The sequence below is a fragment of the Pristiophorus japonicus genome, chromosome 14, assembly GCF_044704955.1.
Source record: "Pristiophorus japonicus isolate sPriJap1 chromosome 14, sPriJap1.hap1, whole genome shotgun sequence".
NCBI classification, from domain to species: domain Eukaryota; kingdom Metazoa; phylum Chordata; class Chondrichthyes; family Pristiophoridae; genus Pristiophorus; species Pristiophorus japonicus.
Window position 1 is genome coordinate 129,022,430 of NC_091990.1, and position 25,124 is coordinate 129,047,553.

The 25,124-nt window shown below is 47.3% G+C and overlaps 1 protein-coding gene across 3 annotated transcripts in view; it reads left to right on the plus strand.

The window, feature by feature from the left end:
* Positions 1 to 15,491: 15,491 nt before the first annotated feature.
* swap70b (switching B cell complex subunit SWAP70b) overlaps positions 15,492 to 25,124 on the plus strand; it is a 110,836-nt gene continuing 101,203 nt past the window's right edge. For 2 of the 3 annotated variants that reach the window (XM_070899610.1, XM_070899612.1), the window contains exon 1: positions 15,492 to 15,614. In XM_070899610.1, the coding sequence (XP_070755711.1) occupies positions 15,519 to 15,614 (96 nt within the window). In that variant the 5' untranslated portion in view covers positions 15,492 to 15,518. Of the gene's footprint in view, positions 15,645 to 25,124 lie in introns of all 3 variants that reach the window. The other variant, XM_070899613.1, reaches the window with a different exon arrangement.

Consider the following 25,124-nt stretch of genomic DNA (forward strand, 5'->3'; position numbering starts at 1 on the left):
CCATTGTCAACAAAGGAGGAACCATTTGTAAACAGGATGAGGTCTGGGCTGTGCAGAGGCTCCTCTGCTGCTAAGGCTGCTTCTTCTGTTTCTTTTAAAATCTCCACGCAGTCATGCTCTTCACATTCTCCCCACTCTTGCTCCCTCGATTCTGACATCGGGAGCATAGTTGCGGGATTAACCGGGCTGGTCCGGACGATATGGAGATTAGGAGCTTCTAAAACTGCTGTCCAGCGGGTCCATCTAGCTGCCGTCACCTGAGACATTCTATTCATAGACAGCAAAGTGTGTACGGTGTGGGGACACTTGACAATCAGCTTTTGGTCGAGGACTAGACCCGCAGTGATCATTACCGCTTGACATGTAGCTTCCATGGCCCTTAGGCAACTTCCCCATCCGAGGGCTACCGCATCCAGTTTTACCGAATAATAGCCAATAGGTCTTTGCCGATCCCCATGTGCTTGTGTCAGTCTCGTTGTCATATATCCTTCTTTCTCATGGACAAACAGGGTAAATGGCTTACCACTGTTGGGGATTCCCAGAGCTGGTGTCGAACACAAAGCCTTTTTCAAACTCAGGAAGGCCTCTTGCTGTTCCTTAGTGAGGGTGATGGCTTCTTTAGAGGCACGTTTCTCCTTTAAGATATCATTCAGTGGCTGAGCAAGCTGTGTGAAGGAGTCAATCCAATTTCTGTTAAAGTTACACAATCCCAAAAAAGACCTTAGTTCCTGAATAGTGGTGGGTTTTTTCGCAGCCCGAATGGCTGCAGTTCTATCCTGGGTAAGTTCTCTCTTTCCTTGTGAAATCTTTTGTCCCAGGTATACAACCTCTTCTTGGGATATGTGTGCTTTGTCGATGCTGGCTTTATGTCCTTTCAGCCAAAAGTGGTCCAGCAAAGCTCATAAATCTTGTTCATGCTGTTCTTCTGTGTTTGAAGCTAGCAGGATATCGTCTACATATTGGATGACTGTGGATGATAGGGGAGGTAATTCTCGCAAATAGCTTTGTAAAGCCATGTGGAATACCGTAGGGCTGTTGTGGAAACCCTGTGGTAACCGGGTCCAAGTATATTGTTGTCCTTGGACGTGAAAGCAAACTACTGTCGAACCTCCGGTGCCAGAGGCACCGACCAAAATCCGTTGGCCATATCTACAACCGAGAAAAATTTATGTTCCGGTTTGAGGCCATTAAAAATGGTGGAGGGATCTGCGACCAAAGGAGTTTTTTGATCAATACACTGGTTAGCTTTCCTATAATCGACAGTCAAACGCCAAGTCTCATTAGATTTCTGTACCGGCCACAGCGGGGCTATTGGAGGAGCTATGCGTTTTAATAAGCACCCCTTGTTTCTCCAATTGCTGAATAACCGGTAAGATTCCCACGATGGCAGGTGGACTGATGGGATACTGTTTAGTGCATGGAAGCACTAAATGATGCAGGCTCCATCTGGAGTAGGCCACAATCGTTCTTATCTTTCGCCCATTTCGGGTGTTCCTTCAATTCTTCTTTCTTCAAAGTTCTAATTGACCATGTCACCCGACCATCCTCAAAATGCAACGATGAATCTATTTGGATTAGAACGTCCATTCCCAAAAGGGGTTGATCTACTGGGCCTATCCAGACCAGCGTGGTTAATTCATGTGGACCCAGCCCTATAAGTACTGGTGTTGTCCTTTTCATTTCCATTTTATGGCCCCCAATTCCATAGGCTGTACGTGCCCTACCATCCAACGGCAAAAAGTCTCCATATTGTAGGGGTAAGCATGTTAATTCCGCCCCTGTGTCTAAAAGACAGTCCACATCCTTATCGCCCACCCTCACAGTTATATATAGCCCATCTCCCCTTTGTTGTATTAGTGCGAGGAGAGGGGCCAGGGTGGGCTCTAATCGTTTTTTGCTATCCCAAGTAACTCCTTCTGTTGTTGTATTGTCAGTCACTTAAATGCTTCTATGAGGTCGTTATCTTGTGACAAGCCTGGCTTGTTGGCTGAATTGTATCCCTGGCTGCGTCCTCTTCCCTGGCTGCGTCCTCTTCCCAGTCAATAACCAGTTAATGTACCAGATAATATGTACCATATTAACGCACTGTCTATGCCCACCTGCCTTCCGTTGGACAAGTGTGATGTTATGTAATGATGTGTGTATCGTCCCAGTACCTTAAATGTATCGTAAGTACTATGCCACACCACAGAGGGCGCTGCGGTGGGAAACCCTGGTAGTGCCTGTAACAAGTCCACCACAACTGGGAGGCACTTTGGAGCTGAAAAATAAAGGACGAAGGTCACAGCAGTTAGACTTACACCAGACCGTGTGGAGTCAGTGATTTGTGTGCTACATACACCACAGTCGCTGACCAAGAGGTCCGGTAGACCGTGGGCGGCGAACATTGCCTGTAGACTTTCTACCGTGGCAGAGGATGTGCTTGAATTTAAAATGTCACACTCGATCCATTTGGAGTAGGCGTCTACTACAACCAAAAACATTTTCCCAATTTAGGACCTGCGTAGTCCACATGGATGCGTGACCAAGGCTTGGCGGGCCATGGCCATGGGCTAAGGGGGGATTCCCTGGGCTCATGGCCCAGCTGGGCACACGTGTTGCACCTGCGAACACAAAGTTCCAGATCTGCGTCTATCCCTGGTCACCAAACGTGTGACCTGCCAATTGCCTTCATCGTGACAATGCCCGGGTGCCCATTGTGGAGTTCTCTGATGAACACCTTTCTGCCCATCTGGGGCATGACTACGCGGTTTCCCCACAGTAGGCAATCGGCCTGAATCGACAGTTCATCCTTGCGCCTGTGAAATGGTTTAAATTTCTCAGGGCATGCCCTGTACGTGGCTGCCCAGTCCCATTCAGAACACATTTCTTGACTAGAGACAATAGCGGGTCTCTATTTGTCCAGACTTTAATCTGACGGGCTGTCACGGGTGAGCCTTCGCTTCCGAAAGCTTCAACAGCCATGACCATCTCAGCACCATGCTCGGTAGCCCCCTCAGTGGTGGCTAGTGGGAGCCTGCTGAGTGCATCGGCGCAGTTTTCGGTGCCCAGTCTGTGCCGAATTGTATAGTCATAGGCAGCTAACGTGAGTGCCCACCTCTGTATGCGGGCCGATGCGTTTGCATTTATGGCCTTGTTGTCGGCCAAAAGGGACGTTAGGGGTTTGTGATCTGTCTCCAGCTCAAATTTCCTGCCAAACAGGTACTGGTGCATTTTCTTTACCGCATATACACATGCGAGCGCCTCCTTTTCTACCATCCCGTAGCCCCTTTCTGCCTGGGACAGACTCCTGGAGGCATAAGCTACCGGCTGTTACTGACCCTTGGCATTGACATGCTGCAACACACACCCGACACCATAGGACGACGCATCGCACGTTAACACAAGTTTCTTACATGGGTCATATAGCGTTAACAGATTGTTGGAACATAACAAATTGCGTGCTCTATTAAAAGCCCTTTTCTGGTTGTCCCCCCAGACCCATTCGCGACCTTTGCGTAGGAACACGTGTAGCGGCTCTAGCAGCGTGCTCAATTTGGGAAGAAAGTTACCAAAATAGTTCAGGAGCCCCAGGAACGAACGCAGCTCCGTCGTGTTACGGGGTCTGGGTGCTCTCTGGATCGCTTCCGTCTTGGATGCAGTAGGGCTGATCCCGTCTGCTGCTACCCTCATCCCCAGGAATTCTACCTCTGGAGCTAGGAAGACGCACTTCGCCTTTTTCAGTCGCAGACCTACCCGGTCCAGTCTGCGTAGCACCTCCTCCAGGTTGTGGAGGTGTTCTTCAGTATTGTAACCCGTAATGAGGATGTCGTCCTGAAAAACCACCGTCCCTGGAATCGACTTGAGGAGGCTTTCCATATTTCGTTGGAAGATCGCGGCGGCCAAGCAAATCCCGAACGGACATCAAACAACCCCTTGTGTGTCGTGATGGTGGTCAGCTTCTTCGACTCACTCGCCAGCTCCTGGGTCATGTAAGCTGAGGTCAGGTTCAATTTTGAAAAAAGTTTGCCACCGGATAGCGTCGCAAAGAGGTCCTCCGCTCTCGGTAGCGGGTACTGGTCTTGGAGTGACACCCGATTGATGGTGGCCTTGTAATCGCCATATATCCTGACTGACCCATCCGCCTTGAGCACCGGCACAATCGGGCTCGCCCAGTCACTGAATTCGACTGGCGAGATAATGCCTTCCCTCAACAGGCGGTCCAATTCGCCTTCTATCTTTTCCCGCATCACGTAAAGCACCGCTCTGGCCTTGTGGTGTACTGGTCTGGCGTCCGGGTTTATGTGAATCACTACCTTGGCCCCCATGAAAGTGCCAATGCCGGGTTGAAATAATGAGTCAAATTTGTCCAGGACCTGTGAACATGATACTCGCTCCACAGAGGAAATGCATTGACATCGCCCCATTTCCAGTTCATGACAGCAAGTCAACTCCTCCCCAGTAGTGCGGGACCGTCCCCTGGGACAATCCAGAGTGGCAACCTGTTCTCCGAACCTTTGTGGGTCACGACTACCGTGGCGCTGCCTAGCACCGGAATGATCTGCTTTGTGTAAGTCCGTAGCTGTGCGTCAATCGGCGATAATTTTGGCCTCCTGGCCTTGGATGCCCACAACTTTTCGAACTGTTTGATACCCATCAGGGACTGGCTGGCACCCGTCATTATCGGTGGCGTCCTGGTGTATGAACTGTATACGTGCTCCACATGAACTCGCTGAACTTCAGCTTCCAGCGATTTCCCCCAGTGTCCATTTCTGCAATTTCTGCAGGTATTTTGCTCATCTCTGCAAACTCCGGCTGAATGTATGCCTCCACGCCTCCAGCATGAGTTGCGGTTTGAAACAAAAGGTCCCTTACCAGTCGATCGTCCCTGACTGCCCCTGTTATTGTCCTTGAGTGCACCATTAACAGGTGTTGATGGCCCCATTACTGGCCGCATTGTCCTTTGCAATGGCGTGAATCGCTGTTCAGCTTGCCATTTTCTCTGTTGAACTCCTCCTCTGGGTTCGACTACATGTTGGGGCATGCCTGACTGCCCTTGTCTGCCTGGAGAACTGTGTGCTGCTTTAACAATGTTGAATCTCTGTCCCAACCATTCCTTAACACAGTACCTCTCGTCTGTTCTGCTAGTGGCCATGCTCGCGTGGTTTAAATCCCAGTTTCTTGTCGCCATTGATACATCCTTACTACACAGTATAAATGTACACGAGGCCCATGCTTGAGAGAAGGTCAGTCTGTGACCTGTCCTTTATTCCTTAGCACTCAAGTGATGAAGGTGGGCAGAGCTTCCCCTTTTATACCTGAAGGTCCAGGTTAGGAGTGTCTCCCACCTAGTGGTCAGTGTTCTCACGGTGTACAACATAGGTCAGTTTATACATGGGTTACAATGCTGGTTGAATACATGACACTTCGGTTCCTGGGGATGTCTCCATCAGCTACGCTTAGGTTGATGCAATGTGCTATCATTCATCGTGGTCCTTCAAATCAGCCTGCTGCCTGGCCTGCGCTGTGTGAGCCTACTCATGCCACCCTGCCCCCTCCTATGCTGCTAACCCTTTGTCTATGTTCTGCTACATTTTGCAGAACTTGAGGTCAACCCTGACGATGCAGAAGAAGATCCAGACGAGGACCAGCCTGAAGAGAAGAACATCTTCCAATCCCACCCTCCAGACCAAGAGCATGGGGGTGAAGGAGGATGGGGGGGGAGGGAGTTCGAGGGGAAGGGGGAGGTGAGGGGGAGGGAATGGAGATGGATGAATCCCCCACTGTTTTACTGACATTGGTGGAGGTGCAGGTGCCGGCAATTGAGGTACCAGCCCCTTCTGTGACTAGTGGTTTGAATATTGGTCGGACATTCCATGGTTTCCTAACGTCCGAGGTTGTGGTGGGGTGCAGCGAGGCACACCCAGGGCCTCACCGTCCCAGGCTGCGGGTCCCAGTGGTGGGGTGCGAGCCACACCCGTGGGGAGGGGGGCAGAAGGAGAGCTTGACCACGCTCTCCTGAGGTGCAGGATCTAACAGATATGGTTCAGATGATGGCAATGAATGGGAAGAACATTGACCTTACGCGATCACCCACATCAGTGGGGTAGGTGATGAGGTAGCGGGACTGTCGGGATAAATAACAGCAATCTTACGAGAAATGAGAATGATGTCCAGGACCATCAGTGAGGGAATATCTCAGTCAGCTGAAACCATGTCAGTGAACATCAGGGATGGAATGTCAGAGATAGTGCAAACACTCTCAGTGAACATGAGGGAGGGAATGTTGCAGGTCATTGAGACACTGTCAGGACGCATGAGGGACGGCATGTTGGAGTTAGCTGCTGCAATAAGGGAACACGCCCAGACCCTGCGCCCATTGACAGAATCAACTGTCACTCCCACTCCAATCCCCACACCAGCCTCTGAAGAGCCCCAAGCCGGGCCTTCCAACTTGCCGCCTCAGCCCTCCAACTTGCCACCTGGCCCCACCCACCCGCCCAACAGATGCGCACTACCCGAGATCTTAGAAAGAACAAGCTTGGTACCAATCCCAGAAACACTGCGCCACCGCCTGTGGGCAGTGGTGGTGGAGTCATAGAAAATAGGTGCAGGAGTAGGCCATTCGGCCCTTCGAGCCTGCACCACCATTCAATAAGATCATGGCTGATCATTCCTTCAGTACCCCTTTCCTGCTTTCTCTCCATACCTCTTGATCCCTTTAGCCGTAAGGGCCATATCTAACTCCCTCTTGAATATATCCAATGAACTGGCATCAACAACTCTCTGTGGCAGGGAATTCCACAGGTTAACAACTCTCTGAGTGAAGAAGTTTCTCCTCATCTCAGTCCTAAACGGCCTGCCCCTTATCCTAAGACTGTGCCCCTGGTTCTGGACTTTCCCAACATCGGGAACATTCTTCCCGCATCTAGCCTGTCCAGTCCAGTCAGAATTTTATATGTTTCTATGAGATCCCCTCTCATCCTTCTAAACTCCAGTATATAAAGGCCCAGTTGATCCAGTCTCTCCTCATATGTCAGTCCAGCCATCCCTGGAATCAGTCTGGTGAACCTTCGCTGCACTCCCTCAATAGCAAGAACGTCCTTCCTCAGATTAGGAGACCAAAACTAACACAATGTTCCAGGTGGGGACTCACCAAGACCCTGTACAACTGCAGCAAGACTTCCCTGCTCCTATACTCAAATCCCCTTGCTATGAAGGCCAACATACCATTTGTCTTCTTCACCGCCTGCTGTACCTGCATGCCAACTTTCAATGACTGATGAACCATGACACCCAGGTCACGCTGCATCTCACCTTTTCCTAATTTGCCGCCATTCAGATAATATTCTGCCTTCGTGTTTTTGCCCCCAAAGTGGATAACCTCACATTTATCCACATTATACTGCATCTGCCATGTATTTTCCCACTCGCCTAACCTGTCCAAATCACCCTGCAGCCTCTTAGCGTCTTCCTCACAGCTCACACCGCCACCCAGTTTAGTCATCTGCAAACTTGGAGATATTACACTCTATTCCTTCATCTAAATCATTAATATATATTGTAAAGAGCTGGGGTCCCAGCATTGAGCCCTGTGGCACTCCACTAGTCACTGCCTGCCATTCTGAAAAGGACCCGTTAATCCCGACTCTCTGTTTCCTGTCTGCCAACCAGTTCTCTATCCACATAAGTACATTACCGCCAATACCATGTGCTTTGATTTTGCACACCAATCTCCTGTGTGGGACCTTGTCAAAAGCCTTTTGAAAGTCCAAATACACCACATCCACTGGTTCTCCCTTGTCCACTCTACTAGTTACATTCTCAAAAGATTCCAGAAGATTTGTCAAGCATGATTTCCATTTTATAAATCCATGCTGACTTGGACCAATCCTATCACTGCTCTCCAAATGCGCTGCTATTTCATCCTTAATGATTGATTCCAACATTTTCCCCACCACTGATGTCAGGCTAACCGATCTATAATTACCCGTTTTCTCTCTCCCTCCTTTTTAAAAAAGTGGTGTTACATTAGCAACCCTTCAGTCCATAGGAACTGATCCAGAGTTGATAGACAGTTGGAAAATTATCACCAATGCATCCACTATTTCTAGGGCCACTTCCTTAAGTACTCTGGGATGTAGACTATCAGGCCCTGGGGAATTATCGGCCTTCGATCCCATCAATTTCCCTAACACAATTTCCCGCCTAATAAGGATATCCTTCAGTTCCTCCTCCCCACTAGACCATCGGTCCCCTAGTACATCCGGAAGGTTATTTGTGTCTTCCTTTGTGAAGACAGAACCAAAATACGTGTTCAATTGGTCTGCCATTTCTTTGTTCCCCGTTATAAATTCACCCGAATCCGACTGCAAGAGACCTACATTTGGCCTCACTAATCTTTTTCTCTTCACATATCTATAGAAGCTTTTGCAGTCAGTTTTTATGTTTCCAGCAAGCTTCTTCTCATACTCTATTTACCCTCTCTTAATTATACCCTTTGTCCTCCTCTGCTGAATTCTAAAATTCTCCCAGTCCTCTGGTTTGCTGCTTTTTCTAGCTAATTTGTATGCCTCTTCTTTGGAATTAATACTATCTTTAATTTCCTTTGTTAGCCACGGTTGAGCCACTTTCCCCATTTTATTTTTACTCCAGACAGGGATGTACAATTGCTGAAGTTCGTCCATATGATCTTTAAAGGTTTGCCATTGCCTATCCACTGTCAACCCTTTAAGTATCATTTGCCAGTCTAATCTAGCCAATTCGCGCCTTATACCATCAAAATTACCTTTCCTTAAGTTCAGGACCCTAGTTTCCAAATTAACTTTGTCACTCTCCATCTTAATAAGGAATTCTACCATATTATGGTCACTCCTCCCCAAGGGGCCTCGCACAACAAGATTGCTAATTAGTCACTTCTCATTACACATCACCCAGTCTAGGATGGCCAGCTCTCTGGTTGGTTCCTTGACATATTGGTCTAGAAAACCATCCCTAATACACTCCAGGAAATCCTCCTCCACCGCATTGCTACCAGTTAGGTTAGCCCAATGAATATGTAGATTAAAGTCGCCCATGATTATTGCTGTACCTTTATTGCACACATCCCTTATTTCTTGTTTGATGCTGTCCCCAACCTGACGACTATTATTTGATGGCCTGTACACAACTTCTGCTAGCATTTTCTGCCCTTTGGTATTCCGTAGCTCCACCCATACCGACTCCACATCATCCAAGCTAATGTCCTTCCTTACAATTGCATTAATTTCCTCTTTAACCAGCAACGCCACCCCGCCTCCTTTTCCTTTCTGTCTGTCCTTCCTAAATGCTGAATACCCTTGTATGTTGAGTTCCCAGCCTTGGTCACCCTGGAGCCATGTCTCCGTGATGCCAATCACATCGTATCCGTTAACTGCTATCTGCGCAGTTAATTCATCCACCTTATTCCGAATACTCCTCGCATTGAGGCACAGAGCCTTCAGACTTATCTTTTTTAACACACTTTGACCCTTTAGAACTTTGCTGTAAAGTGGCTCTTTTTGTTTTTTGCCTTGAGTTTCTCTGCCCTTCACTTTTACTATTTTCCTTTCTGGCTTTTGCTTCTGTCTCTATTTTATTTCCCTCTGTCTCCCTGTATAGGTTCCCATCTCCCTGCCATATTAGTTTAACCCTCCCGAACAGCACTAGCAAACACTCCCCCTAGGGCATTGGTTCCGGTCCTGCCTAGGTGCAGACCGTCCGGTTTGTACTGGTCCCAGCTCCCCCAGAACCGGTTCCAATGCCCCAGGAATTTGAATCCCTCCCTTCTGCACTACTGCTCAAGCCATGTATTCATCTAAGCTATCCTGCGATTCCTACTCTGACTAGCACGTGGCACTGGCAGCAATCATGAGATTACTACCTTTGAGGTCCTGCTTTTTAATTTAACTCCTAGCTCCCTAAATTTGTCTCATAGGACCTCATCCCATTTTTTACCTATATCGTTGGTACCTATATGTACCACGACAACTGGCTGTTCACCCTCCCTTTTCAGAATGTCCTGCACCCGCTCCAAGACATCCTTGACCCTTGCACCAGGGAGGCAACATACTATCCTGGGGTCTTGGTTGCGGCCGCAGACATGCCTATCTATTCCCCTTACAATTGAATTCCCTATCACCATAGCTCTCCCACTCTTTTTCCTGCCCTCCTGTGCACCAGAACCACCCACGGTGACGTGGACTTGGCTGCTGCTACTCTCCCCTGATGAGTGATCCCCCTCAACAGTACCCAAAGTGGTGTATCTGTTTTGCACCAAGAACAAGTGCAGCGGACAGTCTTAGAATATGGTGGAGTAGGGATAATTGCAGCCTTTCTTTGCTGCTGCTGCTGCTGTTGTTGTTATTATTATCGTTACTGTTGTAACTATTGTCCTCAAATTAAAAGATTTTTGTAAGTTATGTAAATTTACAAGTTTAAAAATTAGTAAGTGATCTTAAAATTTCTAAGTGATCGTAACTGAAAACTTTAAAGTTTGATACAAGAATAATTTTATTAAAGTTAAGTACAAAGAACTGTTTGTTCAACTTTTGAATAAAATATATTTTGCATTAAATCTGAATTATTTCCATTATTTGTTCCATTATTAGCACAACTTTTGAAGTAAACAAGCATCATTTCCATCATTTGTTCCATTAACACAATTATGGAACATTATGGAACAGGTCCAAACAGTACACATGGTCCATGTGGAAAAGTTGTTGCTTTGGCAGAAAAAAATCAAAGAGCAAGTTATTATTTAAATGGAGAAAGATTGCAAAGTGCCACAGTACAGCGGGACCTGGGGGTACTTGTGCATCAAACACAAAAGGATAGTACAGCAAGTGATCAAGAAGGCCAATGGTATATTGGCCTTTATTGCAAAGGGGATGGAGTATAAAAGCAGGGAAGTCTTACTACAGCTATAGAAGGTATTGGTGAGGTCACACCTGGAATACTGTGTTTTGGTTTCCATATTTATGAAAGGATAAACTTGCTTTGGAGGCAGTTCAGCGAAGTTTCACTAGGTTGATTCCGGCGATGAGGGGTTGACTTATGAGGAAAGGTTGAGTAGGTTGGGCCTTTACTCATTCGAATTCAGAAGAATGAGAGGTGGTCTTAGGATTATGAGGGGGTTCGACAGGGTGGATGCAGAGAGGATGTTTCCACTGATGGGGGAGACTAGAACTAGAAGGCACAATCTTAGAATAAGGGGCCGCCCATTTAAAACAGAGATGAGAAGAAATTTCTTCTCTGAGGGTTGTGAATCTGAGGAATTTGCTGCCTCAGGGAGCTGTGGAAGCTGGGACATTGAATATATTTAAGACAGAAATAGATGGTTTCTTAATCGATAAGGGGATAAGGGGTTATGGAGAGCGAGCAGGGAAGTGGAGCTGAGTCCATGATCAGATCAGCCATGATCTTATTGAATGGCGGAGCAGGCTCGAGTGGCTGTATGGCCTATTCCTGTTCCTATTTCTTATGTTCTTATGTTCTTATTCAGGCAGCTAAGCATTCACAGATGAGCTGCTGGCACAAGGCTTGAGCAATCGTTAAAGGGGCACGATGGCCCCCCCCCACCTCCACAGTCGTGCATCGGGTTCAGGTACTTGCATGGCTTCCTCATCCTCGTCCTCTTGCTCATTATCTGCATCTTCCTCATAATTATCATCAGCCACTCTCACCGTAGGTCTTCTCCTACCAACTGTTGCTGCCTCATGATGGCTAAATTATGCAGCATGCAGCACACAACAGTGAACTGGCCGACAATCTCAGAGGAGTATAGCAAGTAGCCTCCGGAATGGTCCAGGCATCAGAAACGCTGTTTCAAGATGCCAATAGTCCTCTCTATTATGCTGCGTGTTGCAATGTGCGACATGTTGTATTCTCGATCAGCTTCCGTCCGGGTTATGCGTAGGGGCGTCATGAGCCAGGTGGCGAGGCCATACCCTTTGTCTCCCAGTAGCCAGCTCTGCCCTTATGGCTGCTGCTGAAACATGGTAGATATCACACTCTTGTGTAGGATGAATGCATCATGGATGCTCCCAGGGTGTCTTGCATCGACTGGCATAATGTGATGCATGTTGTCACACATGAGCTGCACATTAATGGAGTGGAAGCCTTTTCTGTTCCTGTATATTTTGGAATCCTCCAAAGGTGCTCGCAAGGTGGGAAGTCAGCAATCCTGGAGAAGCCCACAGCCCTGTCATGCATTGCTTGGACGGTCATGGGGAACTTTATGTCGTCATTCCTCCTTGCATATACTGCAGCTGTCACCTGCCGAAGGCAGACGTGTGTTGCATGTTGAGAAATGGTACACACATTCCCAGTTGTAGCTTGAAACGATCCAGAGGCATAGAATGAAAGTGCAGCTGTAACCTTCACTTCAACTGACAGAGCAGTCTTCCTGACACTTCTAGATTGCAGGTCTGCTTTCACCAACTCACAGATCTCAGTTACAACTTCTTTGTGGAAATGCAGCCTTCTAACATTGTCTACATCACTCAAGTGCAGGTACGAATGCCTGTCTCGATACACCCGATGGGGTAAGGCCTCCTGCCTATCACCCTACGGGCTCTGATGTTCCTCATGCGATGACGTCGAATCAATTGTCTTCTTCGTAGCATCATCATGCAGAAGGCTCGCACAAGGTATGGCATTGTCAGTATTGCCCCATAGTTACATTTTACCTTTTCAAGAAGCTCAAAATGGCAGAAAAGCAGGCAGGACAGGTTCTTTGTTCTCTCTCCCCAAAGTCTGTATGGATGGATCACACCCAGGTCTTGTGACTTCTCCCCCCCTCCCCCAAACTCATTGCAGTTTTGTGCCTGTGTGGCAGCTTTCCAATCGCCACCTCCCTCCCCGATCTCAGTGCAGAAGCCTTCCAATGGGCCAATTTCCTCCCACTCACCCCTCCACCCCCCCGGGCTTGTTTTCCAGCCGAGCCCCGAGCCCCTGTGTCCGGGCGTGGGGACGATTCTGACAGCCGACACTACGACCCCCCTCCAGCCCTGCTTGAAGACATTCGGTGATGGCGTGTGAGCAAAAAAAAATGAAAACTTCAGAAAGCCAAGAAATTTCCATGTACTCCATTGAATGGTAAAAAAAATGTGAACTTTATTATGGATATTTCAAGTGTTAGAGATTCCCTCCAAAAACTTCGACGAAAAACAATGGCGTCTTTCAGCACCGATTTTTAATGTGCACTGCTTGCTGTTAACTCCCCAAAAGGTTTTTCGGGAGTGGTCAGATACGCCAACCTAGGATAAAACATTTTTGGGCAAACTGCGAAAAATGCTGAAAATTGGCCAAGACATGAGGGAACGCCCCCCATGACATCAAAAAAACCTAACGTTGAAAAATTGTAACTAAAGCAGTTACACTGGCACAGATTCCAGAGGGAAACTTTGAATTAAATAATTACGCCAGAAAAAACGGCGCCTGTTAAAAAAATGACCCAACTGACCCGGGAAAATTGAGCCCATAATCTTTAGTTTGGATAAGTCTCACAATATTTTATTCGTGCCACCCTAGGGTGCTTGTAATATGGGTGTACCTGTGCGACCCCATTCGCCTACCTAAAATAGAATCTTTCCAGATGTGCCCTTGAAGCTGTGAATAATTATGAAAATGTTTTTTTATTCATTTATGGGACATGAGCATCACTAGCAAGGCCGAACATCTCAAAGCCCTTTACAGCCAATGAAGTACTTTTGGAATATTGTCATTGTTGTAATATGGGAAACGCGTCAGCTAATTTGTGCACAGCATGCTACCAAAAACAGCAGTGTGATAATGACCAGCTAATCTGTTTGTATTATGTTGATTGAGGGATAAATATTGGTCAGGACATCATGGATAACTTCCCCTGCTCTTTTTCAAAATAGTGCCATGGGATCGTTTACATCCACCTCAGAGAGCAGACGGGGCCTCAGTTTAACGTTTCATCTGAAAACGGCACCTCTGACAGTGCAGCCCTCCCTCAGCACTGTACTAGAGTGTGAACCTAGATTTCTGTGCTCAAGTCTCTAGTTTCCCTTGAGAAGGTGGTGGTGGGCCACCTTCTTGAACCACTGCAGTCTGCGTGGTGAAAGTACCCCATAATATTATTAGTGAGTTCCAGGATTTTGACCCAGCGATGATGTAGAAATTGCTTCTACAGGATGGTGTGTGACTTGGAGTGGAACTTGGAGACGATGGTGTTCCCATGCATCTGCTGCTATAGCTTGTGGACCTCGTAGGTGCTGCCAAAGAAGTCTTAGCAAGTTGTTGTAGTGCATCCTGTAGATAGTACACGCTGCAGTCACACTATGCTAATAATGGGGCGGATGGACGTTTAGTGGATAAGATATTGATCAAGCGGACTGCTTTATTCTGGATGGTGTTCTTGAGTATTGTTGCAGCTACACCCATCCAGGCAAGTGGAGAGTATTCTTGTGCCCTGTAGGTGATAGGAAGGCCTTAGGGAGTCAAGAGCAACCTTACCCCAAAGGTGTGCGGGCATGTGGCTATGCATCAATCCGGAGGTCCCATGCAGGCTGCTTACAAGCAAAAATTAGAGGGAACATTGGTCAAGAGGTGAGCCACTCGACGCAGAATACCCAGCCTCTGAACTGCTCTAATAGCCATGGCATTAATGTTTACATAACATTACATAGGATATACAACACAGAAACAGGCCATTTGGCCCAACCAGTCCGTGCCGCCATTTATTCTCCAATCAAGCCTCCTCCCATTCCTTCCTCATCTAACTCTTCTCGCACAACCCTCTATTCCTTTCTCCCTTATATGCTTATCTAGCTTCCCTTTAAATGCAGCTGTGTTATTTGCCTCAATTACTCCATGTGGTTGGTTTAGTTGAGTTTCTGGTCAATGGTAGCCCCCAGGATGTTGGTGGGGGAACTCTGCGATAATAATGCCTTTAAATGTGAAGGGGAAGAATGTTCGGCTTTCTCTTGTTGGAGATGGTCGGTGTCTGGCTTGAAAAATTGAGTGATTTTAGCCTATTACCATTTTGCTGAGATTTGCGCCAGTTTTTAATCATTTAGAACTGACATACGAAAATTGGGCCCATCTGTTTGAAAACACTTTTGGTCCTTGGATAAATTGACTGCGAATAGAGGGGTGGTCGACCCAAAACCTTAACTTGATTTCTCTCTCCACAGATGCTGCCATTTCCGGCATTCTGTGTTTTTATTTCAGATTCCAGCATCCGCAGTGTTTTGCTTTTGTATTTCCGCAATGTTCTGAGCACGGTGCGTTACCAAAGTTGAATCTGTCTCAGCCACAAAATACCATCTGCGTGTAATTCTGGTTTTTGTCATTTGATTTCAAGCCGTGCGCTCTTTTATTGTTGCAGTACTGGGGCAGCTGTAGCAATTGCATTCTGTCCCTTTCGGTCTGTGGGTGGGTGGAGTCCCTGGCTGGGAGTGCGAGCTGCGCCGCGCCGCGCCGGTAACTGACGCGCGGAAGGGGCGGAGCGGAGCCGGAGCGCAGAGACCCCAGAGCCAGCCCAGGCAGCGATGGCGCTTCGAGAGGAGCTGTTGAAAGTTATCTGGCATGCGTTTACTGCTCTGGATGTCGATAAATGCGGAAAAGTGTCCAAGTCCCAGCTTAAGGCGAGTTTGAGGCTTTTTCTGCTGTGCTGAGTTAAGTTTAGTTTAGTTGTGCTGTATTATATTGTGTTTTAGTTTAGTTTAGTTGTGTTGAGTTGAGCTGTATTATATTGTCTTTAGTTTAGTTGTGTTGTATTGAGTTTAGTTGTGCTGTGCTGAGTTGTGTTGTGCTGTATTATATTGTCTTTAGTTTAGTTGTGTTGAGTTGAGTTGAGTTGTGCTGGAGTACATTGTCTTTAATTTAGTTTAGTTGTGTTGAGTTGAGTTGTGTGAGACTCCAGTTGCTGCCCTCCCTGGCCGAAGAGCTGCGCCTGTGGGCTGACTCCTTTCATCTTGCCTGTTTGTAAACACCATTTCCCACCAAGGCTGAGAGACTTGGGATCTACGATCACAAATGAGATTTTGAAACCAAAAGTGACGAAGATTCTTAAAGGAGTGACTAAATGTTTGAGTGAGTGCACTTGGTGAAAGCTGGAGTGAAATCTGCCCTTCAAAGCGATCGGAGATCAACTGGGGGAATTAACGTTTAACACTTATTTTCGAAGTTCATTCACCAATCCGGTTTATCTTTCTGTAAAATGCAGCCGATTTAACAGATTGATGTTGTCTTTACAGAAGGGTTCTTTTTAATCTGGGTTTTTATGGACCAAGAATAACGGGCTAATTTTCTGGCCAGTTTTCTCATTTGCAGTATTACTTTTTTTTTGAATGGTGTTCTATTCAAGGTGCATTGAGGGATCGGGAGCTGCCAAGAATTAAGAGTTTTCTGTGTGCTGTCTGATATATTCAGTTGTCGACAGGGGGCGTCAACAAACTTGTTGGATAAACACTTGGGCTGTAGTGAGACTGCCTCTTGAGCTGGAATTTCCTGTGTGTTTGTGCCCAGAGACACGAGTAATCGGGGCGTAAAGTAAATACACGGCGTAAGATATCGAGGAAGCATGGACGCAAGCATGCACCTAATTATGCTATAGCCGAATATCCTGGCTCTTTTACACCCATCTATCATCCCTGTGCCTGAATACACAGCTCATTATAATGACTGCCCCCAGGCTAAAGAGCCACACTCTCGAATTTGCTGGAGTTACGCTGGTTATATGATTGTCCTGACCGAGATTTGCACTGTGTGTTCTATTTTCTTCAGTGCAATCAGTATGTCACATTAAAAATGTTAAATGTTCCACGATTGCAGGTTCTTAAGCATGCAGCGGCCAATGCGCATAAATGATAGCTGGCTTGAAATGTTAATTTTCACACTTAAAAGAAGAAATACATGATGTGAGTTTGGCGCTTACCTTTGACCCCAATTGTTATGTTCTGATGTATGTTAATGAGATTGATAGGAAATTTGGCTGTAAATAGATTTCAGTTGAATGGGCATAATTTTAGTTGCAACTTCCCAATCGAGAGGTGGGTGCCGGAGGGACTGGAGTGCATCATCACCCCTGGCAACCAAATTTTGATTTGATTTAATGTCCAAAATGTGTGGTTTTAGTGCCCCTCTCCCCACCTTTTTTAGCCAGAGGGCATTTGTGTGTTGGTGCCCTCAAAAAAAAACAAGGGGGCACTTGTTAGAAACTTTCAATTTTAGTGTCTCCCTCCTTTAATCAGGGGGCATTTGAGTTAACGATTTATGTTTTAACAGATTACAACAAAATACTTGCAACTTCCCAATTATGCCCCAACAGGAAATTCAACACTGTTAGAGAGTCTGACAAGTAAGGGTTTCCGTACATTCCATAGCTTTCTGAAATATCTTGGTGCCTCATCAATGGGAAAGTGGAAGAATAAATGCACCCTTAATTCCATCTTTCTCTTTGGCCAAATAGCATATTTAAAAATCATTTTTAGAATGTATATAAACTAATTCCAATCTATAATTTTAATAATTATAACCAGCCCACCTCTCCTGTGATGATAATGAGTAACAAGGTCCCTGGTTCTATCCTTCTTTGCTGAGCTAAGAACATAAGAAATAGGAGCAGGAGTGGGCCATACGAACCCTCGAGCCTACTCCTTCATTAAATAAGATCATGACTGATCTGATTTTGGCCTCAACTCCACTTTCCCCATAACCCTTGACTCCCCTATGGTTCAAGAATCTGTCTATCCCAGCCTTGAATATATTTAATGACCCAGCCTCCACAGCTCTCTGGGGCAGTGAATTCCAAAGATTCATGCCCCTCTGAGAAGAAATTCCTACTCATCTCCATCTTAAAAGGATGACTCTTTTCTGAAACTATGCCCCCTAGTTTTAGATTCCCCCACAGGGGGAAACATTCTCTCAGCATCTAACCTGTCAAGCTCCCTCAGAATCTTGTGTTTCAATAAGATCACCTCTCATTCTTCTAAACTCCCAACGAGTACAGGCCCAACCTGCTCAGCCTTTCCTCATAAGACAATCCCTTCATCCCAGGAATCAACCTAGTGAACCTTCTCTGAACTGCCTCCAATGCAAGTATATTCCTCCTTAAATAAGGAGACTCAAACTGTACCCAGTACTCCAGGTGTGGCCTCACCAACGCCCTGTATAGTTGTAGCAAGACTTCCTTACTTTTGTACTCCACGCCGCTAGCAATAATGACAAACAATCCATTTGACTTCCTAATTCCTTGCTACACCCAGATCCCTCTCGACTGCAGCATTCTGTAATCTCCATTTAAATAATATTTTGATTTTCTATTCCTCCTACCAAAGTGGGTAACCTCACATTACCACATTATAGTCCACCTGCCAAATTTTTGCCCACTCACTTAACCTATCTATATCCCTTTGCAGACTCTGTGTCCTCCTCACAACTTGCCTTCCCACCTATCTTTGTATTGTCACCAAATTTGGCTATAGTACACTCGCTCCCTTCATCCAAGAGTTAGCTGATCTCAGCGTGGCATTGAAGTGCCACTTGGTATCAGGGCCTTCCAAGATGGGGAAGGAAAAAATCAGCCAAGTTTGTTTTTACCAGTATTCATTGGCCCCCGCTGCAAAGGCCACACATGAATGGGTTTGGGCTTAATTGTGATGTGCCAAATAGCCTACAAAAGTCAATGGTCTTGACTTGCACCTGAAGACAGCAGGACTTGGTATGAGCAATTACTTTTAATGGGGAATTAAAAATGAAAGAAATCCATTGCCTTTCAGATGGAAATGAGGGGAAGGAAGAATATCCCATTGGTATATTTGATTTTTAATCTCTAGCAAACCACAGTAATGGATAACCAGTGCCAGACTGAATGAGACAATACATCCACCTATTCACACATTTTCTGCTGATGTACCATTCGGTCTTCACGGTAGAAGACACTAAAAACATCCCAATAGTGGATAATCAAGGGGCTATAGGTAGAGAGGAACTTAATACAATCACTATCACTAATGAAGTAGTACTAGGTAAAATAGTGGGACTAAAGGTGGACAAGTCCCCTGAACCTGAAGAGAAGTCTTAAGAGAAGTGGCTGCAGAGATAGTAGATGCATTGGTTGTAATCTGCCAAAATTCCCTGAAATCTGGGGCAGTCCCAGCAGATTGGAAAACCGCAAATTTAATGCCCCTATTTTTTTTTAAAAAGGAGGCAGACAAAAAGCAGGAAACTGTAGACCAGTTAATCTAACATCTGTCGTTGGGGAAAATGCTGGAATCCATTATTAAGGAAGCAGTAGCAGGACATTTGGAAAAGCATGATTCAATTAAGCAGAGTCAGCATGCTTTTATGAAAAGGAAATCATGTTTGACAAATTTGCTGGAGTTCTTTGAGGATGTAATGAACAGGCTGGATAAGGAGGAACCAGTGGATGTGGTATATTTGGATTTCCAGAAGGCATTCGATAAGGTGCCACATAAAAGGTTACTGGACAAGATAAAAGCTCACGGGTTTGGGGTAATATATTAGCATGGATAGAGGATTGCCTAACTAACAGAAAACAGAGAGTCGGGATAAATGGGTCATTTTCCGGTTGGCAAACAGTGACTAGTGGGGTGCCGCAGGGATCGGTGCTGGGTCCTCAACTATTTACAATCTATATTAATGACTTGGATGAAGGAACTGAGTGTAATGTAGCCAAGTTTGCTGATGATACAAAGATGGGTGGGAAAGCAAATTGTGAGAAGGGCACATAAAATCTGCAAAGGGATATAGACAGGCTAAGTGGCAGATGGAGTATAATGTGGGAAAATGAAATAATAGGAAGCAAATTATAATTTAAATGGAGAAAAAGTGTTGCAGTACAGAGGGACCTGGGGGTCCTTGTGCATGAAACATTAAAAAGTTAGTTTGCAGGTACAGCAAGTAATCAGGAAGGCAATTGGAATGTTGGCCTTTATTGCAAGGGGGATAGAGTATAAAAGCAGAGAAGTCCTGCTACAACTGTACAGAGTATTGGTGAGGCCACACTTGGAGTATTGTGTACAGTTTTGGTCTCTGTATTTTAGGAAGAATATACTTGCATTGGAGGCTGTTCAGAGAAGGTTCACTAGGTTGATTCTGGAGATGAAGGGGTTGACTTATGAGGATAGGTTGAGTAGGTTGGGTCTATACACATTGGAGTTCAGAAGAATGAGAGGTGATCTTATTGAAAATTATAAGCTAATGAGGGAACTCGACAATGTGGATGCAGTGAGGATATTTTCATTCATAGGGGAATGTAAAACTAGGGGACATGGTCTTAGAATAAAAGGCTGCCCATTTAAAACTGAGATGAGGAGAAATTTCTTCTGAGGGTTGTAAATCTATGGAATTCTCTGCCCCAGAGAGCTGTAGAGGCTGGGTCATTGAATATATTTAAGGCGGAGATAGACAGATCTTTGAGCAATAAGGGAGTAAAGGGTTATGGGGAGCGGGCAGGAAAGTGGAGCTGAGTCCATGATCAGATCAGCCATGATCTTATTGAATGGCGGAGCAGGCTCGAGGGGCCAAATGGCCTACTCGTGCACCTATTTGTTTTGTTATGTTCTATTCTATGGTTACTGCATCCAAGTGACCATTCTGCCTTGTGGTACCTCATCTTAGTGACTGTGTTATTCATGAGGGCGGGACCGCCGTGGGGGGATTCACAGTCAAGTAGAAACACATATACACACAAGAATAGCAGTCAGGTACTGCGAGCATTTGTAGCACTACTGCAGCTGAGATCAGCTACCCCAGCATAGACCAGGGATCAAATCTCAACCATCCTGGCCTGTATGATTCACCTAAGCATCGGATAAACTTTTTGAGTCATAGAGAATGCCCAGTTGTTAATCTATTTTTGCCCTGTTGGTATCCTTGGGGCAGACAGGTATTCCATTAATAAAAGCATTAAAAGTTGTTGAACTTTGACTCTATAATGTGAGTAATATGCATTGGTGTTGCTGGGAAAATTTGAGTGTCTTGAGGCTTTTTGGGTTTATTGAGTATTTTTAACTGCCTGAATACTGTATAATGACAAATGCAGATTTGATTCGGTCCTCCTATCCATACTTTTTGTACTAATATACCACTCCACAGATAATAGGAACACTCTGCTACTGCATCCAATTGACCATTCTTTATATGTGAGCCTATTCTGTGAGTGCCAGCAGGCATAAATACTAAAATAATTTGAGTGCTATTTTATACAAAATACCTGTAAACATAACCTGCCCCCCATTTTAGGACAGTCAGCCCACAAAGTATTTGGAGCTAATTTCTTACCCTAAGTCTGACATTTAGAATGATTAATAATGTGGAATAATTGTTATACGGCTGTAGAAAAATAATTGGTTTTGAAAAAAATACTCGATGTCAAGGTGGATAAGTTATTGTATGCCGATAGGCTGTTGATGGAGCATTTAGAAATATGGGCCCCAAGTTTCCACATGATTTGCTCCTGATTTTTAGGAGCAACTGGTGGAGAACGGAGTATCTTAGAAATCGCAATTCTCCACATTTAAGTTTTCTGCAGTTCTAGTCAGGTAGAACAGTTTCACTTTTGAACAGAATTTTTTTTTCAAAATGGAGCGTGTCCGGCCACTGACGCCTGATTTGAAAGTTTCCACAGTGAAAACGTACTCCAAACTAACTTAGAATGGAGCAAGTGAAGATTTTTGTAGGCCTGAAAAAACCTTGTCTACACATTAAAAAATCAGGCGCAGGTTACAAATTAGGCGTCCAGAACGAGGTGAGGTGGGGGGGGGGGGGGGAAGGGAAGTCATTAAATTCTACAATAAATCCTTAGTTATACTTATACAAATATTATACAAATAATTCCAACCTGAATAAAAATTTATAAGCAAAGAAAAGATTAAATAAACCATCTTCCTACCTGTGTGAAAGTGCTTCAGGCAGGCCTTTCAGGCAGGGAGAAGGCTGCAGGAAGCCTCACAGGTTGAGGCAGCCGTTCCCGACGGCGGAGGGGGGGGAGACAGTGAGGGCCCGACCGACGGTAGCAGCCGTTCCCGATGGCAGGGGGTGGGGGGGGGGAGGCAGTGAGGGCCCGACCGACGGCAGCGGGGGGGAGGCAGTGAGGGCCCGACCGACGGCAGCAGCCATTCCCGACGGCAGGGGGGGGGGGAGGCAGTGAGGGCCCGACCGACGGCAGCGGGGGGGAGGCAGTGAGGGCCCGACCGACGGCAGCAGCCATTCCCGACGGCGGAGGGAGGGGAGGCAGTGAGGGCCCGACCGACGGCAGCAGCCATTCCCGACGGCGGAGGGAGGGGAGGCAGTGAGGGCCCGACCGACGGCAGCAGCCATTCCCGACGGCGGAGGGAGGGGAGGCAGTGAGGGCCCGACCGACGGCAGCAGCAGTTCCCGACGCCGGGGGGGGGGGGAGGCAGTGAGGGCCCGACCGACGGCAGCAGCCGTTCCTGACGCCGGGGGGGGGGGGAGGCAGTGAGGGCCGACTGACGGCAGCAGCCGTTCCTGACGGCGGGGGAGGGGAGGCAGTGAGGACCCGACCGACGGCAGCAGCCGTTCCTGACGGCGGGGGAGGGGAGGCAGTGAGGACCCAACTGACGGCAGCGGGGGGGGGGAGGCAGGGAGAAGGCTGCAGGAAGCCTCAGAAGTTGAGGCAGCCATTCCCGACGGCGGGGGCGGGGGGGGGCGGGGGGGGGGGGGAAGGCCCCCCTGCCATCGGTCGGGCCCGTCGGGAAACGGCTGCCTCAACTTCTGAGGCATCCTGCAGCCTTCTCACTGCTGCAAGAAGCCTCAGTGCTGATCATGGAAGGGCAATGTGGCTTTATTAAAAAATGTTAAATTGAACAGCTGCAAAGAACTACAAAAATGGCCGAGTGCCAATGTTTCCTTCACACTGCGCGTGCGCGAACGCTCCAACGCGCACGCGCAGGGTTGCCGGCACGAAAAAAACTCATTTAAATGGTACCCGCCCCCTCCTACTTACAAAATCGGCGCGAGTGGTAGGCTCCGCACCCTGGGCGCCGCGCCAAGCTGACATCGAGCTGCAAAGCGCTCGAGAATAGCGCGTTTTTTTTCAGGCGCCGTTTTCGGCGCGAAAAACGGGCGCCCAGCTCGGAGGGGCGCCTGTTTTGCCGCGTGTGGAAACTTGGGGCCATAATGTTAAAGCAATGGCAGCCAGCATGGATCTGTTAAAAGCCAATCACATTTGACAAATTTGTGCCTTTTTTGAAGAATTGACCAATTAATGGATAAAGGGAATGCAGTAGATGTTGTGCATATGATTCCCAGAAAGCATTCAAGAAGATGTCTCATGGGGGTTTGTTACAAAAGCTCAGGCCTACGAGTTAAGAGCAAATGTTACAGTATAGATGAAAAGGTGAAGGAGGAAGGGGAAGAGGTAAAGCTAATGAGTGTTTCTTGGATTGGAGAAGGGTTGGAAATGGTATACCGCAGGGGTCAGTGCCGATTCCACTTTTTTGTTCTGAGTATATATAGGTAATTTGAGCTTGGACATAGGAAGTATGTTATCAAAATGTTTTGATGGCACAAAACAGCAAGGAGGACTATAAAAGCTGTAGAATGGGCAGACAGGTGGCAGATACACTTTTCCACATTAAATTGTAAGTTTTTTTTTATCCCAAAATATAAAAGTTTGGGTGTATACACTAAGTGGGAAGATGCTAGATACCTCGGAATTCAAATGCATAATTCTTTGAAATTGCGAGTCCAGGAGATAAAACCATTAAAATGACCAATCGCATTTTATAAATAGAGACATAGGGCCCAAGTTTCCACATGATTTGCGCCTGATTTTTAGGAGCAACTGGTGGAGAACGGACTATCTTAGAAATCGCAATTCTCCACATTTCTTTTTCTGCAGTTCTAGTCAGGTAGAACAGTTCTACTTTGGAACAGAATTTTTTCTTCAAAAGGGGGCGTGTCCGGCCACTGACGCCTGATTTGAAAGTTTCCACAGTGAAAACGTACTCCAAACTAAAGTAGAATGGAGCAAGTGAAGATTTTTGTAGAACTGAAAAAACCTGTTCTACACATTAAAAAAATCAGGCGCAGGTTACAAATTAGGCGTCCAGAACGAGGTGGGGAGGGAGGGGGGAAGGGAAGTCATTAAATTCTATAATAAATCCTTATTTATACTTATACAAATATTATACAAATAAATCCAACCTGAATAAACATTTATAAGCAAAGAAAAGATTAAATAAACCATCTTCCTACCTGTGTGAAAGTGCTTCAGGCAGGCCTTTTGGGACCGAAGGCTGAACGGGCCGGCCCGAGACTTCGGGCAGGGCCCGTCTCCAGCACCAGATTTACAGGTGGGTGGCGTTGGGTTGGGTCGGGGAGGAGAGAGACGAGGGGGGGGGGAGAAGAGAGGAGGGGGGGGGGGAGGAGAGAGAGGAGCGGGGGGAGGAGAGAGAGGAGGGGGGGGGAGAGAGAGAGGAGGGGGGGGGAGGAGAGAGAGGAGGAGGGGGGGGGGGAGGAGAGAGAGGAGGGGGGGGGGAGGAGAGAGAGGAGGGGGGGAGAGAGAGGAGGGGGGGGGAGGAGAGAGAGGAGGGGGGGGGAGGAGAGAGGGAGGGGGGGGAGAGAGGAGGGGGGGGAGGAGAGAGAGGAGGGGGGGGGAGGAGAGAGGAGGGGGGGAGAGGAGGGGGGGGGAGGAGAGAGAGGAGGGGGGGGGGAGGAGAGAGAGGGAGGGGGGGGGGAGGAGGAGGGGAGGAGAGAGAGGGGGGGGGGAGGGAGAGAGGAGGGGGGAGAGAGAGGAGGGGGGAGAGAGAGGAGGGGGGGAGAGAGAGGAAGGGGGGGGGGAGAGAGAGAGATGGGGGAGAGAGAGAGAGAGAGAGAGGGGGGGAGAGAGAGAGAAGAGGGGGGGGAGAGAGAGAGAGGAGGGGAGGGGAGAGAGAGGGAGGGGAGAGAGAGGGGAGGGGAGAGAGAGAGGAGGGGAGGGGAGAGAGAGAGGAGGGGGGGGAGAGAGAGAGAGAGAGAGGGGGGGAGAGAGAGAGAGAGGAGGGGGGGAGAGAGAGAGAGAGAGAGAGAGAGGGAAGGGGGAGAGAGGGAGAAGGGGGGAGAGAGGGAGGAAGGGGGGAGAGAGGGAGGAAGGGGGGAGAGAGGGAGGAAGGGGGGGGGGGGGGGGG